A 16635-nucleotide genomic window follows, 5' to 3' on the forward strand; every position below is an offset into this window, starting at 1 on the left:
ATCCTTTCTCTTTTAATTCCATGTTTCATCTCCACCTTACTGCCTGAGCTGTGGTCAGCAGGTATTCTGAATTTTCCAGATCTGACCTCACTTTTGTTGACCAGATGAAAAGACCCAGACTGGTCATCCTCCCTGGATGTCTCTCTAAGTGATGCTGTAGGATAGAACGTTGAGCTGAGGGAAGGATAGGAATCAGAGTGGTGGTCTGATCTCCTCCTTCTTTGTTCTCTGCTCTCTGATCTGTCGGAAGTCATCCTTTTACTTTTAACTCCCAGTCTCATCTCAACCTCACTGTCTGAGCTTTGGTCAGCAGGTGTTCTGGATTTTCCAGATCTGATCTCACTATTGTTGACCAGATGAAAAGATCCAACCTGGTTATCGTCTTTGGATGTCTGTCTAAGTGATGTTGGAGGGTAGAACATTGAGCTGAGGGAATCATTTGAAGGATAGGAATCAGAGTGGTGGTCTGATCTCCTCCTTCTCTGTTCTCTGCTCTCTGATCTACCGGAAGTCATCCTTTCTCTTTTAATTCCATGTTTCATCTCCACCTTACTGCCTGAGCTGTGGTCAGCAGGTATTCTGGATTTTCCAGATCTGACCTCACTTTTGTTGACCAGATGAAAAGACCCAGACTGGTCATCCTCCCTGGATGTCTCTCTAAGTGATGCTGTAGGATAGAACGTTGAGCTGAGGGAAGGATAGGAATCAGAGTGGTGGTCTGATCTCCTCCTTCTTTGTTCTCTGCTCTCTGATCTGTCGGAAGTCATCCTTTTACTTTTAACTCCCAGTCTCATCTCAACCTCACTGTCTGAGCTTTGGTCAGCAGGTATTCTGGATTTTCCAGATCTGACCTCACTTTTGTTGACCAGATGAAAAGACCCAGACTGGTCATCCTCCCTGGATGTCTCTCTAAGTGATGCTGTAGGATAGAACGTTGAGCTGAGGGAAGGATAGGAATCAGAGTGGTGGTCTGATCTCCTCCTTCTTTGTTCTCTGCTCTCCGATCTGTCGGAAGTCATCCTTTTACTTTTAACTCCCAGTCTCATCTCGACCTCACTGTCTGAGCTTTGGTCAGCAGGTGTTCTGGATTTTCCAGATCTGACCTCACTTTTGTTGACCAGATGAAAAGATCCAACCTGGTTATCTTTGGATGTCTCTCTAAGTGATGTTGGAGGGTAGAACATTGAGCTGAGGGAATCATTTGAAGGATAGGAATCAGAGTGGTGGTCTGATCTCCTCCTTCTCTGTTCTCTGCTCTCTGATCTACCGGAAGTCATCCTTTCTCTTTTAATTCCATGTTTCATCTCCACCTTACTGCCTGAGCTGTGGTCAGCAGGTATTCTGGATTTTCCAGATCTGACCTCACTTTTGTTGACCAGATGAAAAGACCCAGACTGGTCATCCTCCCTGGATGTCTCTCTAAGTGATGCTGTAGGATAGAACGTTGAGCTGAGGGAAGGATAGGAATCAGAGTGGTGGTCTGATCTCCTCCTTCTTTGTTCTCTGCTCTCTGATCTGTCGGAAGTCATCCTTTTACTTTTAACTCCCAGTCTCATCTCGACCTCACTGTCTGAGCTTTGGTCAGCAGGTGTTCTGGATTTTCCAGATCTGACCTCACTTTTGTTGACCAGATGAAAAGATCCAACCTGGTTATCGTCTTTGGATGTCTGTCTAAGTGATGTTGGAGGGTAGAACATTGAGCTGAGGGAATCATTTGAAGGATAGGAATCAGAGTGGTGGTCTGATCTCCTCCTTCTCTGTTCTCTGCTCTCTGATCTACCGGAAGTCATCCTTTCTCTTTTAATTCCATGTTTCATCTCCACCTTACTGCCTGAGCTGTGGTCAGCAGGTATTCTGGATTTTCCAGATCTGACCTCACTTTTGTTGACCAGATGAAAAGACCCAGACTGGTCATCCTCCCTGGATGTCTCTCTAAGTGATGCTGTAGGATAGAACGTTGAGCTGAGGGAAGGATAGGAATCAGAGTGGTGGTCTGATCTCCTCCTTCTTTGTTCTCTGCTCTCTGATCTGTCGGAAGTCATCCTTTTACTTTTAACTCCCAGTCTCATCTCGACCTCACTGTCCTGAGCTTTGGTCAGCAGGTGTTCTGGATTTTCCAGATCTGATCTCACTATTGTTGACCAGATGAAAAGATCCAACCTGGTTATCATATTTGGATGTCTCTCTAAGTGATGTTGGAGGGTAGAACGTTGAGCTGAGGGAAGGATAGGAATCAGAGTGGTGGTCTGATCTCCTCCTTCTCTGTTCTCTGCTCTCTGATCTACCGGAAGTCATCCTTTCTCTTTTAATTCCATGTTTCATCTCCACCTTACTGCCTGAGGTTTGGTCAGCAGGTGTTCTGGATTTTCCAGATCTGACCTCACTTTTGTTGACCAGATGAAAAGATCCAACCTGGTTATCATATTTGGATGTCTCTCTAAGTGATGTTGGAGGGTAGAACGTTGAGCTGAGGGAATCATTTGAAGGATAGGAATCAGAGTGGTGGTCTGATCTCCTCCTTCTTTGTTCTCTGCTCTCTGATCTGTCTGAAGTCATCCTTTTACTTTTAACTCCCAGTCTCATCTCCACCTTACTGCCTGAGCTTTGGTCAGCAGGTGTTCTGGATTTTCCAGATCTGATCTCACTTTTGTTGACCAGATGAAAAGATCCAACCTGGTTATCGTCTTTGGATGTATGTCTAAGTGATGTTGGAGGGTAGAACGTTGAGCTGAGGGAATCATTTGAAGGATAGGAATCAGAGTGGTGGTCTGATCTCCTCCTTCTCTGTTCTCTGCGCTCTGATCTGTCAGAAGTCATCCTTTTACTTTTAACTCCCAGTCTCATCTCAAGCTGACTGCCTGAGCTGTGGTCAGCAGGTATTCTGGATTTTCCAGATCTGACCTCACTTTTGTTGACCAGATGAAAAGATCCAACCTGGTTATCATATTTGGATGTCTCTCTAAGTGATGTTGGAGGGTAGAACGTTGAGCTGAGGGAATCATTTGAAGGATAGGAATCAGAGTGGTGGTCTGATCTCCTCCTTCTCTGTTCTCTGCTCTCTGGTCTACTGGAAGTCATCCTTTCTCTTTTAATTCCATGTTTCATCTCCACCTGAGTGCCTGAGCTGTGGTCAGCAGATATTCTGGATTTTCCAGATCTGACCTCACTTTTGTTGACCAGATGAAAAGATCCAACCTGGTTATCATATTTGGATGTCTCTCTAAGTGATGTTGGAAGGTAGAACGTTGAGCTGAGGGAATCATTTGAAGGATAGGAATCAGAGTGGTGGTCTGATCTCCTCCTTCTCTGTTCTCTGCGCTCTGATCTGCCAGAAGTCATCCTTTTTCTTTTAACTCTCTTTTTCATCTCCACCTGAGTGCCTGAGCTTTGGTCAGCAGGTGTTCTGGATTTTCCAGATCTGATCTCACATTTGTTGACCATGTGAGAAGATCCAGACAGGTCATCATCTGTGGATATCTCTCCAAGTGATGCTAGAGAATAAAACGAATCACTTGAACAATCAGAATCAAATCCGATCTCACATTTGTTGACCATGTGAGAAGATCCAGACAGGTCATCATCTGTGGATGTCTCTCCAGGTGATGCTGAAGGAAAACATGATGAGCTGAGCCAATTAATTGAACAATCAGAATTGGATCTGATCTTACTTTGGTTGACCATGTGAGAAGATCCAGACAGGACATCATCTGTGGATGTCTCTCCAAGTGATGCTAGAGAATAAAACGAATCACTTGAACAATCAGAATCAAATCCAATCTCACTGTTGTTGACCATGTGAGAAGATCCAGACAGGTCATCATCTGTGGATGTCTCTCCAGGTGATGCTGAAGGAAAACATGATGAGCTGAGCCAATTAATTGAACAATCAGAATTGGATCTGATCTTACTTTGGTTGACCATGTGAGAAGATCCAGACAGGTCATCATCTGTGGATATCTCTCCAAGTGATGCTAAAGGAAAACATGATGAGCTGAGCCAATTAATTGAACAATCAGAATTGGATCTGATCTTACTTTGGTTGACCATGTGAGAAGATCCAGACAGGTCATCATCTGTGGATATCTCTCCAAGTGATGCTAGAGAATAAAACGAATCACTTGAACAATCAGAATCAAACCTGATCTCACATTTGTTGACCATGTGAGAAGATCCAGACAGGTCATCATCTGTGGATGTCTCTCCAGGTGATGCTGGAGGAAAACACGATGAGCTGAGCGAATCAATTGAACAATCAGAATCGGATCTGATCTTACTGTTGTTGACCAGGTGAGATGGTCCAGGTTGTTCATCATCTCTCCTGGACCCATTCATATGTGATTCTCCAGGCCTGATCTCAGATCTGTTGTAGACCATGTGAGAAGATCCAGACTGGTCATCATCTGTGGCAAGTGATGGTGGAGGATTAAACAATGAGCTGAGGGAATCATTTGAATCATTAGAGTAGTATCCGCTATCACTGTTGTTGTCCAGGTGAGAAGATCCAGACTGGTCATCATCTGTGGATGTCTCTCCAATTAAATATGAGCGGAGGAAATCACTTGACCAATCAAAATCGGATTCTGTCTCACTGTTGTTGTCCAGGTGAGATGGTTCAGGCTGGTCATCGTCTCTCCTGGACCCATGCATATGTGATTCTCCAGAAGGTCTAGGCTGAACTGATCTTTGCTCAATCCTAAGTCTCTCCACACGTTCTCTCTGTGGATTATTATACACAGGATAAAACGCAATGCCTGACTCGTCACCTGATGGTGTCGTGGTAAAGACGCCCCAGGCATCTGCATTCCAGGCCAGCATGGAGAGCAGTGGATTGTATTGACGATCAGGTGCAGGTGTCAAGGGATATCGAGCAAGTCGACAGACAGCTTGAACCACACGGTTAAACAAAACATTGTCGTGAGATGGTACGGCAATTTCTGGAATTAGTCTCTCGACTTCCAAGTTGAAAATTGATGCATGTATAGTCGAAAGGCCATTCCTGTGCTCAATAAGCATGAAGATATTTCCGTCCATCTCAACTGGCACTAATCTACTGAATGACTCGCCTCTTTAAACAAAGGTTGCAAGATTTGTTCAGTAATACTCAGTGCACAATGATAACTTCTCTGCTGAAATGAGAATCCAGCAGCTCTCTATATAGGCTTAGGCTGATGCCACTGTGATGTCACTGTGATGTCATCAGTGGACCATTGATTGATCTCAGTTTAAAAAACAACAAACTCTGTGCAGCTGAGAGAGAGAGAGAGAGAGAGACATAGAACTTTCACAGCTGCACAGAGTTTGTTGTTTTTTAAACAGAGATCAATCAATGGAGCGTGTGGTGAGTGTGAGTGATTTGAGGCTCTCCATATCTTTCTCTTTCTATGTTGTATGAGAAGATTTTTGTCTACATTTTGTCTGTGGTCAGGTGAAAAGGAAATACATTTTAATATTACACTTATATTACACAATATTATACACTCAACATGTATATAATGTACAAAAATAATATATTTAATATATTTAATTATTTAAATATGTATGAAATGTGTTGTTTTGGAACAACTTTAAGTATATTAAGTGTATTTTAAGACATGTTTAAGATCAATTTTAAGCTGTCTGCTACGGTGGCGCATTGCTGCCACATATTTTATTTACATAGGCTATTTTTTCCACTCAATTATGTGGTAAAAACAAGATATTATGTCATTAAAATGACATATGATGTGTACGTTTACCTTTATCTGATCTATAATAGAGAATTTATATAGCCTAAATCAGTGTCTTTATCACTTCCGCGCTCGAAAAGTAAATATAGTGTAAAATACCTTTCAATACCTGTATTAATGGCTGTGCCCATAGAGTAATGAACACAATATTATTGTTTTATGGCATATATCCCAGATATCCCAATTTATCCCCATATATTGGCATATATTCCAATCTGTAAATATGCAATTTCTAATAATAAAGCACAATTTTATCATTTAGCATTCCTTATTTTCTGGAAAATAAGTCGCACCTGATGTCACATGCATCAGGTTTTTGAGAGAAGAAAAAAAATCAGTTGGTGTATTAGTCGTATTTTATTATACATTCAAAAATAATGTTGCTAAAATACTGGTAAAAACAAAAATTTTACAAAAATTAACCTGCATTTTAGGCTATCTGCACAACAAATCTATATACATTATATATATATATATATATATATATATATATATATATATATATATATATATATATATATATATATATATAATATATATACAAATATATATTTTAAATATTATGCACATATCGCCAATCTAGACAAATACAGTAGCCTAGTTGTAGTTTTAATGGCATAATATCTTGTTATTATGAGTGGAAAAAATATTCAAAATATGCAAAAAGTTTTAGTAGCCTACATTAAATTGTGTTAAATTGTAACCACTTCAAGTAGCCTACATTTAGTGCATACTGTGTTTATTTACAAATCATTTATGATATACTTTAATAATTCATGAACAGTTAGAATATATTTAAAGCTTAAGTTTAATGTACTTCAAGAACGTTTTATAGTGTTTCAGCTCATTAGAAATGTATTAACATTACACTACTTGTTTATCATGAAGCTGTTTTTTTCAGCGTTCAAAATTTTTTATTAAAAAGTGCAAAAGTCTTTACTATTTTATAGACTGACAGGACAAAGTTGAAGGCACTTTTAGCACAAAGTATCAAAAGTTACATCTAGTACTTGAAAAAATACTATAGTAATTTATAGTAAATACTGTAGTGTTTTTGAACCATACTGAGTGGAAGCATGCATTTCCTTTACTTTCTTCATGTTGTATTTGTTTGTTGCAATCTTTGTGAGGCGGTTTCTCTGTTTCCTCAGTATAGAGTTCATGGTTGAGATTTTTTTCAGATTTTAGACTATTTTAACTAATAAAATGAGCAGGATATGTTAAAATGTAGCGCATGGAATCAGCAGGCATGTATTTATGATACTAAGCGAGTATGATGTCTCTGCGGAACAAAAGTGGGCGTTTCTGAATTTGTGGGTGTTTTCAAACTGGTGGGTGTTCATAAATCATGCAATGAAAACGCTTAAACGTTCATCAAGACAAACTTTAAGTTGGCTTTTGCGGTTGCTAAGGTATTTTGGGTTGTTGCTATGCGGTTGCTAAGATATTCTTGGTGGCTGTTAGGGTGTTGCTATGCGGTTGCTAGGGTACTTGGTGCTATGAGACAGACAGACAGACGCCATAGTGCTCGCTTGTATATTATTTTTTACTTAAATATTTATTTGTTTATACATTAAACATATACTTTAACAATGAATGTACACACACACACACACACATACATGCACTGAAACACTGAAAAAAAAAATTGTCATTTAATTTTATTGTATTAGAAAATAATTTTTAAAATGAAATGCAGCAGGCTTTCAAAACGCTTCCCTCATATGGAGACATGTAAATAATACATATATAATAACACAAATATAACAAAAGTTTAAAACACATGACATTTATACTTCAAGTTTCATGCATAATACAATTGAACACGTTGAATGTTTGTTTGTGAAGTGTCTATGGTGTGGATTTGGAGAAAACACAGTCATGGTTTTGCTTGAGCTCAGCGAGTGGAACGGCGAACTGTGAGTTCCAGTCTCTGTCGAATACTGCAGTCAGCTGCTGCTGGAATGTGTTTCCCGGCGACACAGAAGGCAAAGCATCCTGGGAAACCAGTAAACCCACTCCGGCAGTGGAGTTGAAGTAGTCAGCTGACCAATTAGACGTGCCTGAACACAAAAACAACAGCAGCAGGAATACAAAAGCTTTTTATTCTCAGGGTTTCTACAGGTTTCATCAAATCTAATTTAATGCTTTTTAATGCCAATTTTTTACAGACAATTTTTTTATGCAATATATATGCCGCTATTTGATATGGTTCTGGCTAACGTAGTTAAACCGATAAGTTGTTGTTGTGGGTCTCGTTGGATTTCGGTCATGTCGATGCGTAATCATTTGCAGATTTTGTTCTTTGGTCTTTTTTTGGATGACGTTAATAAAATGGCTCTGCAATTTTCTTCTGCTCAACTGCTCATTAAAAGGATCTCCCCGCTTAGCTCCGGACACTTATAAATGGTGTGAACAACTTGGAATTTTACGCCGACCCCGCTACATACACCGTTCACGGAAGAAACTTCGGACTTGTCACTGCTCGTCTTCAAATAGTATTAAAGTCCCTTTAAGACAAGTAATTTCACTCGGCGGCCATCTTTGAAACGCCTCTCGGGCATCCTGGGCATCATGCAATCTCTTTGAATGGGGAAACATCAAATTCTCCAAAACTGTTCGCCAACCTTACGATTAAATTTCATATTTGAAATCACCAATGAAATCTAACAACAACCGGCTCATAAATTTAGTTTCTAAACGCTCGAATCATGACAAAAAAAAAACTATTTTTCAGGCTGGATCAAGCTAATACGCATGCGCAGACCTAAATGCGCGTATCTTCGGAGGCGCGCGTCTGACTGTTTCTATAGACCACTTTGGAGCAGACGTCACAATGACGTCACTTGCAGCTGCGCGCGCATAGTGGTTGCAGAAAAATAGCTGTAGCAATTGGAGGAAAATGTGCAAAATCCACAGAATAAGAGAAAAATGTTTTGTTGTGCCTCTGGATGTTGGAATCGGAATGCAAAAAATATAGTCTTAATTTTTAAAGAAAACCATCGTTGAAAACGTCCTTTGAAGCCAAACGGAGACGTTTCACAGACTGGACTGATGACACCTGCAAGGATTAGTCTACTATTAAAGCAGGAATTTGATGTAAACAGTAAGTCTACATAATATTCACATGCAGTTCAGAGGGCATACATACATAGCAGTTACAGCATTGAAATAATATTTAAACCTATAACATTTCACATAGATAACTTTTAAACAGTCTATACAATTTTAATTTCACAATTCTGACTTTTTTCTTGCATTTGCGTGTTTATTACTCCCAGTTCGGACTTTATTACTCGCAATTGTGAGTTTATTTCACAATTCTGAGGGGAAAAAAGTCAGAATTGCGGGATAAATTGCAATTCAGAAAAGACAGAATAACGAGTATATCTCACAATTCTGTTTTTCTTTGTAAGAAATGTGAGATATAAACTCAGATTTGCGAGAAATAAAAGTCAGAATTGTGAGATATAAACTCGAAATTAACTTTTTTATTCTTTTAATTCGTGACTTAAACAAAAACAAAACAAAAAACAAAGTTGTATGCGTCAAGAGACATACGCTTTTAGCTTCTCCTGAGTATAGGCTTTACACTTGAGGTGTCAATCAGTTAAATATACATCTCTGGCCACTGGATGCTTGGCCATTTCGTTTCGTCATTTAACCACTGACAAGGTGCTATGGCAAACGGATCCGTAAGCTGTATCCCACTCGGTAATGTTAATTTTTTTAAATAATAACAGTGCTTATCGCTGGGTGAAGCTGCTGTGATATGCCGACAACATTTAAAAAAAATAACAAATCAAAATATTCTATAATGTTTCTAAATCTTAACTACTTTGAACCGCTTCGTCGTAACTCTCTAGTCATACTGGTTATCACTCCCGGGTTTTCTGCAACCATGATGCGCGCGCATCCCGAATGTTTACAAACATTAAATAGGTCTATAGAAACCGGTGATTCTAACGGCTGCTGAAGTGACGCGATGACTTTACCAGTCGGCGATTGGCTCTTATTTAGAAGGCGGGACATATTCCGCCATATTGCGCGTTACACTTTCTCCCATTCAAAACAATACGAGTGACACGTCTTGTGTTATTCTATAGTTTTTGATAGTATTCCGGTTATCTGTACCAAGAAATGTGTTGATTAGTTGTCTCTGGTTGTCATTTTAGGACATTAAGCCCAGGCATTTTGAAATTAAGCAATAGCACATCTTTTAATGTCAGTTCATTGATTGGCTAATAGTGTAGGTCATGTTTTCGTCAACATATTTAAACAAAATTAGGAATGGAGAAATATTCCACGATTTTGAGGTGCTAAAATGTTAAATGTGTTTTTCTATTTTTGCACAAAACAAAGCAAAAACACTAATTTACAGAACTTCAGACAAAATAACAACTGGCAAAAGTTACTTCAGACGTCACGTAACTTCTCAGGCGACGAAAGTGTCACGCTTCTTATCACACGTCATTGGTCACGGCTTCTGCTCACGGCAAGGTACGCGACGATCGACACGACTGATTGCTTAGTTAGCATCGTAAATAGAGAAACGACACCTCATAACGTTAAATAGCAAAACGACACCTCATATCATACACACACAAATCCTGACAGAAATCAGGGTCTCACCGTGCGCAGGAACTGAATCTCATCCTCCGCGTCTCCGCCTTCAGCCATGATGAGCTCCGTCAGTCCACAGCAGCCATGAGACGCGCCGCACACCGCCACTCTAGCGCGCGCTCCGAGTGTGTGTGTGTGAGTGAGGGCGCGCGCGCGCGCTTCCAGTTGAACCGCATTGGGGTTTCATCTCTGACGTCACTCCTGGCGCATATTAATATTAATACACAGGTGAATAGACGTACAATATTCCTGGTGCTTTATGAGAGTTTATTTAAAGAAATGTTTTGGTTTTAATACTGTCCTTTCCTTCTATTTATGTGCGTAAAACCATGTGTTTATTCTACTTTATATTATTAATGTATCTTATTATAGATACGAACGTTCATGCATGTACTTATTTGTTCTGCAATAATAAAAAAGTGAATATAATTGACATTTATTTATTGTGAATTCATGTTTGGATAGATAAATATTTACATTCAACACATTATACTGTCATATTATGGTGTTGTTTAATTGCACTGCTTGAGAAAACAAGTTTTGTGTGATTCTCTCAACGCCATACAGATACTGAGAGTGTGTTGATCTTACAGGAGATTCATGCAGTGCGTAAAGTAGATAACTGGGACGATGTATTTAGTCTGCTGCTGTTTTCAAGGTCACACACACACACACACACACACACACACACACACACACACACACACACACACACACACACGTAGGCTAATATAAGTCATGGATTTTTAAAAAGCATTGAAAAACTCTGGAATGAAGTGTAACATTGATTTCTTCGCCTGACCCAGTGACCTTTGTGACCCTTCGTGTCAATATTTAGGACAAAGTTGCAGAACTGCTTCAGATCGACTCTTATGCTTCATTATTGACAGTGTGTGTGTCTCTTCATGGAGGATTGCTCATTTACCCAGACAAAAAATCTTATTTATATTTACATTTATCCCACAATGGATGGATTTACATGTATGCATTTAGCAGACGCTTTAATCCAAAGCGATTTACAACATCAGAAATTTGTCACAAAGCCAACAATATTCAGTTTATTAGAAAAAGTAAGATTATGAAATAAGAGCAGAAGTGAAATTATTATATAGATCATTGTTTCTGTTCTCTCTGCAGATGAATGTGAAAGATTTTAGTGTTTCTGTGAAATTACTCTGGATTTGTAGTCCTCTGCTGGATCCTAGTGGTGTGACTGCAAAACAACATGCATTACTTCAATTGGCCAAATTTATTCACTGTTAAATTCATTAAAAATTACCTTATTTGTTGGGTCATCATTGTAAAACGCATTATAGCATTAAATAATATATTTTTATTCAGCTATCCAAATCGACCTATAATAAACTAAAAATAATAGGCGATAAATGTGTATACTAATTGCATCAAAATTGTGATGAACTTTATGTTTGATATGAATTCATATTTATTTATGTGCATTGTTTCTTTTGAAAGTCAGATATTAAACTGAAACAGGCTTTATAAGATTACTGTTACTACTGTTACTACAATAAACAAGAATGGATCTTCAAACACTGTAAGCTAATTTCCTGTGTATGTCAACTTCTTATGAAAGCTGCTTTCTATTTATTTATTTATTTATTTATGTGTTTTTATCATAACAACAACTGAAAAATATGGTTTAGTACAGCAGAATAATGTAGATTGTAGTTTAAACTGTAAAGATGTTTTTGACTCTCTGAGGTAAAGACTGACACGCCCTTTAATACTCAATATAACCAGTATTAGTTGTGTAACAAATCACAAAACGTTACTTCTTTGCTTGCTTTACTCGTATAATTCTATTAAAGTTATTATAAGTGTTTATAAATATTTATATGTGTGTCCGTTTGCGTTTCTGTGTCAGTAAAGCGCGCGCGACCCTCACGAGCCGCAGCCGTTTGAATAAAAAGGGCGCGAATTTTGTTCGATGTCGTTTTGTCGCGATGACGCGTCGCTCGCGGTGTAAACACGGTGTAAACTAGAGTATTTATAAACTCACGAGGAGACATGAGGAGTTTAATGTCATCACATCTCAGGTACAGTCACCTCATTATAACTATTTTGAATAAATACACTGTAAAAAAAAAAAAAAAGAAATAATAATAACCGCCATTTTCCCCTCAGAAATGTCTTCAGTTTTTGCTCACTTTTTACTTGAACATTCATATACTAACACAGATAAACAGACTAAAATGTTCACATTTACGACACAATCGAACATAGATTACAGTATGTCTTTCAATCGTTTTTTTTTTTATCATGTTTGTTTTATTTTGTTGTTATACTGAGGTAATTATATTCTCTTAAACCCTCACACTTAACTTGAATAGATTTCTACATTTTCATTCAGATGATTCCAGGTTTTACTATCCTTTGTGGGGATATTTTGTTGTGTATATAGGCCTAATTATATATTTTTAAATAATTCTATGCAGTTATTTATAATGAATGTTCTATTTTAAAGCATTATGAAACAAATTCGAGTCATAGATAGAAAGATAGATAGAATGAGTTTGTCTTCTGTCCCCTTTAAGTTGATGCTGCTGTCTTTTTGACATTCTGCAGCTGAGTGTCCGCAGCGCCGCTGTTTTGCTTTATGACACACTTCTGATGGGGGCGGGGCCATCCCTAAGACAACCAATCACAGTTGCGGAGACAAACGCTGCCGTCTCTAATTGGTTCTCGCTCCTGTCAATCACAGGGTGAGCCCGCTGTCCTCCAGGACGCACTTTATTCCGAGAGCGAGTCGCGGATCCGTCATGCACCTCAGATGGGTGAGTTTAACATGATTAACTTCATATTATCGCAGTTATGACACGTTAATATAGGCTGAAATTGTGTGTTGAGATAATGCGTGTCGTTTGACTGCAGAAACGCAGAAGTTAATACTGTTTTATATATATATTTATATATATGTATAAGAAAATCATACAAATGCGTTGATCAGTATTACATTTTAGCTCAATTTAAGATGTATTTGTTGAATGCGAAGTGATCACAAGGCTTTGAGAAATGCAGGGGATGTTTCAAGCATCAATGATGCAGCAGTGCAAAAATAACTTTCTGCATAATAAATGATGCTCAGTATAGAGCAGATTATTCAGTATAATCCACAGATGAATTGTCATCTATTTAAAGAGACATTCACTGCAGCTTGTGCATGATCATTTTAAAGTGTCATTATAATGTTTGTGTGAAGGTTGAAGTATTATGAGGCTTGTGATGAAGGGTGCTCTAGTCATTCAACTGCTCATTTAAATAATTATGCATACAGTTCAAAGGCTTTAGCAGAATAAATTGTACTGAATGACATTATCAATGGACCCACTGTTAGTTTTCGTCAATATGCATTCATGGATATTTTTGGCAGAGCATCTCAACTGGCCACAGCAATGACGACTGCATAAAATATTACAAAATAAGTCTGTTTATAATAACAATATTTGCTTATGATCATGCAAAGATGCAAATTTCACAAATAATTACAAAGAAATAAACATTATATCCAATAATCTTTTATTTACAACTTTGAAAAATCATTTTCTTTTCTCTTGTTTGTGTTTTTATGCAAATTTGCTCACATTCAATCCTACTGTTAATTGCAAAAAATAATCAAAAATATTATTATAGATTTTGTGCATGTGAAATAATCTAAAAATCTAAAAAAAACATCCTAAAACAGATTTATGAGGTTTATGTTGCACTTCCTCATTTTGACAGGCCTTCGATCGCCCCGATGATGAACACCCGCCCCGTCAGTCCATCCCGGGCCGTCCCCGACTCGAGACGAGACCCACGAGACAACTGCCAACTTAATTTAGGAGTGTGATTAATTCCCTCGTAATGGAAGGCACGCACACTGTGCTGCGTCTGTACAAACCCATCCATGAGCTGTGCTTCATCAGTCTGTACTTCCCTACGAGGAAGTCCCGAGGTTTTTCACGAGCTGGCCATTCCCCTCGTGAAGTCCAGCCTCTGCAGCGGCATGAAGACCCGGCCAGGACTAAACAAAGACCCCAGTATTATGAAGTATTCCAGCCCTGCGAGGGGACAAAAGGAGCGGTTGCGCAGCTCCGGTGGCTGGCTGCAGAACACCATCAGCTGCTGACGGACCTTCTGTCTTTATGCAGCGACTGCGCAGACAGGCTCAGGATGGGCAACCAGGATGGGAAGCTCCAGGAGGAACATGGTGTTAGTAGCAGCAACCTTACACTTTCTCCCTCCTCGGAGCAAAAGAGAGCGACCTCGAGAGTTCGGAAGCTGAAGAAACTGGGTTCCAAGAAGGTGGACAGTGCTGAAGAGTTCTTGCAGAGCAAGATGAAGAAGAAGGTTCAGAGTGGAGCAGCGTCCGAGTTTTCCCAGCCGAAGGCTCCCGGAACGCCAGTCTCAATCCACGGCCCGGACACTCCAGGATCAGGCTCCTACGTCAGTGTCTCCAGCGAGCCTCTTCTTCCCATGGACGAGCATTTCCATATCGCCCACGATGGCTGGGATTTCATGGAGGAACCTCGTTCTTTTGAATGCGAAATGGATTCGGACTTCGGAGAACTCTGTTTGGAGTACGAGAAACCACATGTTGACAGTTCTGGGAACCATCAAGAGAAGTTTGGAAGTGATAATATGGCTAGAAAAGACAACATGCTTCCGAATGAGGAGCCTGTATCTCATTCCTGCTCGGATGTGGAGGGAATCTACCAGAAATCAGCTGGACGTGAAGAGATCAATCGCTTTAAAGACCAGGTATGCAAGAAGACAATTGTCGCCAGCTCTAACCTTCGCTCCTGGACCAGAAGCCCCACATCAAGCTCCCTCTCCGGGGTTTTCAATGTGTCTTATCCTGCTTCCAACAGCCTCCAGAGCATGTCGCCTGTGTCCTCTCAGCTTCCCAGTCCCCAGATGAACCACCGTATTGTGTTGCTGCCCGAGGAGGAGGATGATGGAAATAAACGCTCCTCTAGAGACGAGCCCAAAGTCACCACGGAGGTCATCGACAAAAACGGCAACCGCAGGACAGTCACGCGCCTCGACCTGAACCTCGGCAATCATTTCAGTCTGAATGGAGCCAGCACATCGAGTGCCACGACCTCAGGTAAGCGACCGCTCTTCTGTTTCAAACTGAAGGAGAAACTGTGAAGAAGAAGTTAAACTAAACTAACTAAAATATCGGGTTTGTTATATCAGCCTTTTTCATGCTATAGCTGATTTGTGATGTTTTTAAAGGGTTAGTTCACACAAAAATGACATTTGTGTCAGTAATTACTCTCCTTCATGTCGTTCCATACCTTCGTTCATCTTCAGAACACAAATTAAGATATTTTTGATGAAATCCGAGAGGTATATGACTCAATATCTATAATCAACACTTTCAAGGTCCAGAAAGCTACTAAAGACATCGTCATGTGACTGCAGTGGATCAACCTTAATGTTATGAAGAGACGAGAATACTTTTTGTGTGCAAAAACAAAACAAAAATAACCACTTTATTCAACAATCTCTTCTGTGTCATTCTCACACGTTGTTTACGTCCAGCGCTTCCAGGTTCTACATCAGAACGCCGACTTGTTATTGGCCGGCTCCTGCGTCAGCATCACACGCATGCGTCATACCGATCACGTGACCAGCTTTGGCCAATACTGAGCCAGCATTCGGACGTAAACACGGAAGCTTCACTGCGTCACCTGCGTAAGATAATGAAGATATTGTTGAATAAAATCGTTATTTTTGTTTTGTTTTTGCACACAAAAAGTATTCTCGTCTCTTCATAACATTAAGGTTGAACCACTGCAGTCACATGACCGTTTTAACGATGTCTTTAGTACCTTTCTGGACCTTGAAAGTGTTGATTATATTCAACTTTTTTTGATTTAATCAAAATATGAAGAGTTTGGTTCCAAAACGCGATAAACGCCATTTTCAAAAAAATTGAGTTTCCGCCAAAATCAGTATTGTATCTGGTCGGTATTGAAAAGTCATTGATTAATTTTGCACAAAATGTGATATGCGTCGTGTTATTCTGTCATGTTTTCTCCCTTCCTTTCCAAAACGTGATATATCCGTTCAACCAATCACAGCGCTCCATTCCACCCACTGTAAACATTGAAGGCTTTTTTAAAAAGCCGTTTTTAATACCAATGTACTCGGCAAATGTGTTTATTTAACCGTGCGGTGGAGCCAGATACTCTTTAATTGTTAATGACAAATAATTTATAACATTAACAAGATGACCCGTTAATTTTGGGAGCGACGACTGAATGTATTTTTAGTC

The 16635-nt window shown here is 39.4% G+C and overlaps 1 protein-coding gene and 1 long non-coding RNA gene across 2 annotated transcripts in view; one reads left to right on the forward strand and one right to left on the reverse strand.

The window, feature by feature from the left end:
• Positions 1 to 7370: 7370 nt before the first annotated feature.
• LOC125268241 lies at positions 7371 to 10784 on the reverse strand. Its single transcript, XR_007184850.1, has 2 exons — positions 10359 to 10784; positions 7371 to 7789 (listed from the first exon to the last, which is right to left on the reverse strand). It is a non-coding gene; the product is annotated as an uncharacterized LOC125268241 (long non-coding RNA).
• A 1491-nt stretch (positions 10785 to 12275) lies between these two features.
• Positions 12276 to 16635, forward strand: part of LOC125269226 (formin-1) — a 77573-nt gene continuing 73213 nt past the window's right edge. Inside the window, exons 1-3 of the mRNA XM_048192095.1 lie at positions 12276 to 12406; positions 12936 to 13144; positions 14091 to 15459. Coding sequence (XP_048048052.1) covers positions 14214 to 15459 — 1246 coding nt within the window. The 5' untranslated portion in view covers positions 12276 to 12406; positions 12936 to 13144; positions 14091 to 14213. The remainder of the gene's footprint in view (positions 12407 to 12935; positions 13145 to 14090; positions 15460 to 16635) is intronic.

Source organism: Megalobrama amblycephala, linkage group LG5 (assembly GCF_018812025.1).
Source record: "Megalobrama amblycephala isolate DHTTF-2021 linkage group LG5, ASM1881202v1, whole genome shotgun sequence".
Taxonomy (NCBI): Eukaryota; Metazoa; Chordata; class Actinopteri; order Cypriniformes; family Xenocyprididae; genus Megalobrama; species Megalobrama amblycephala.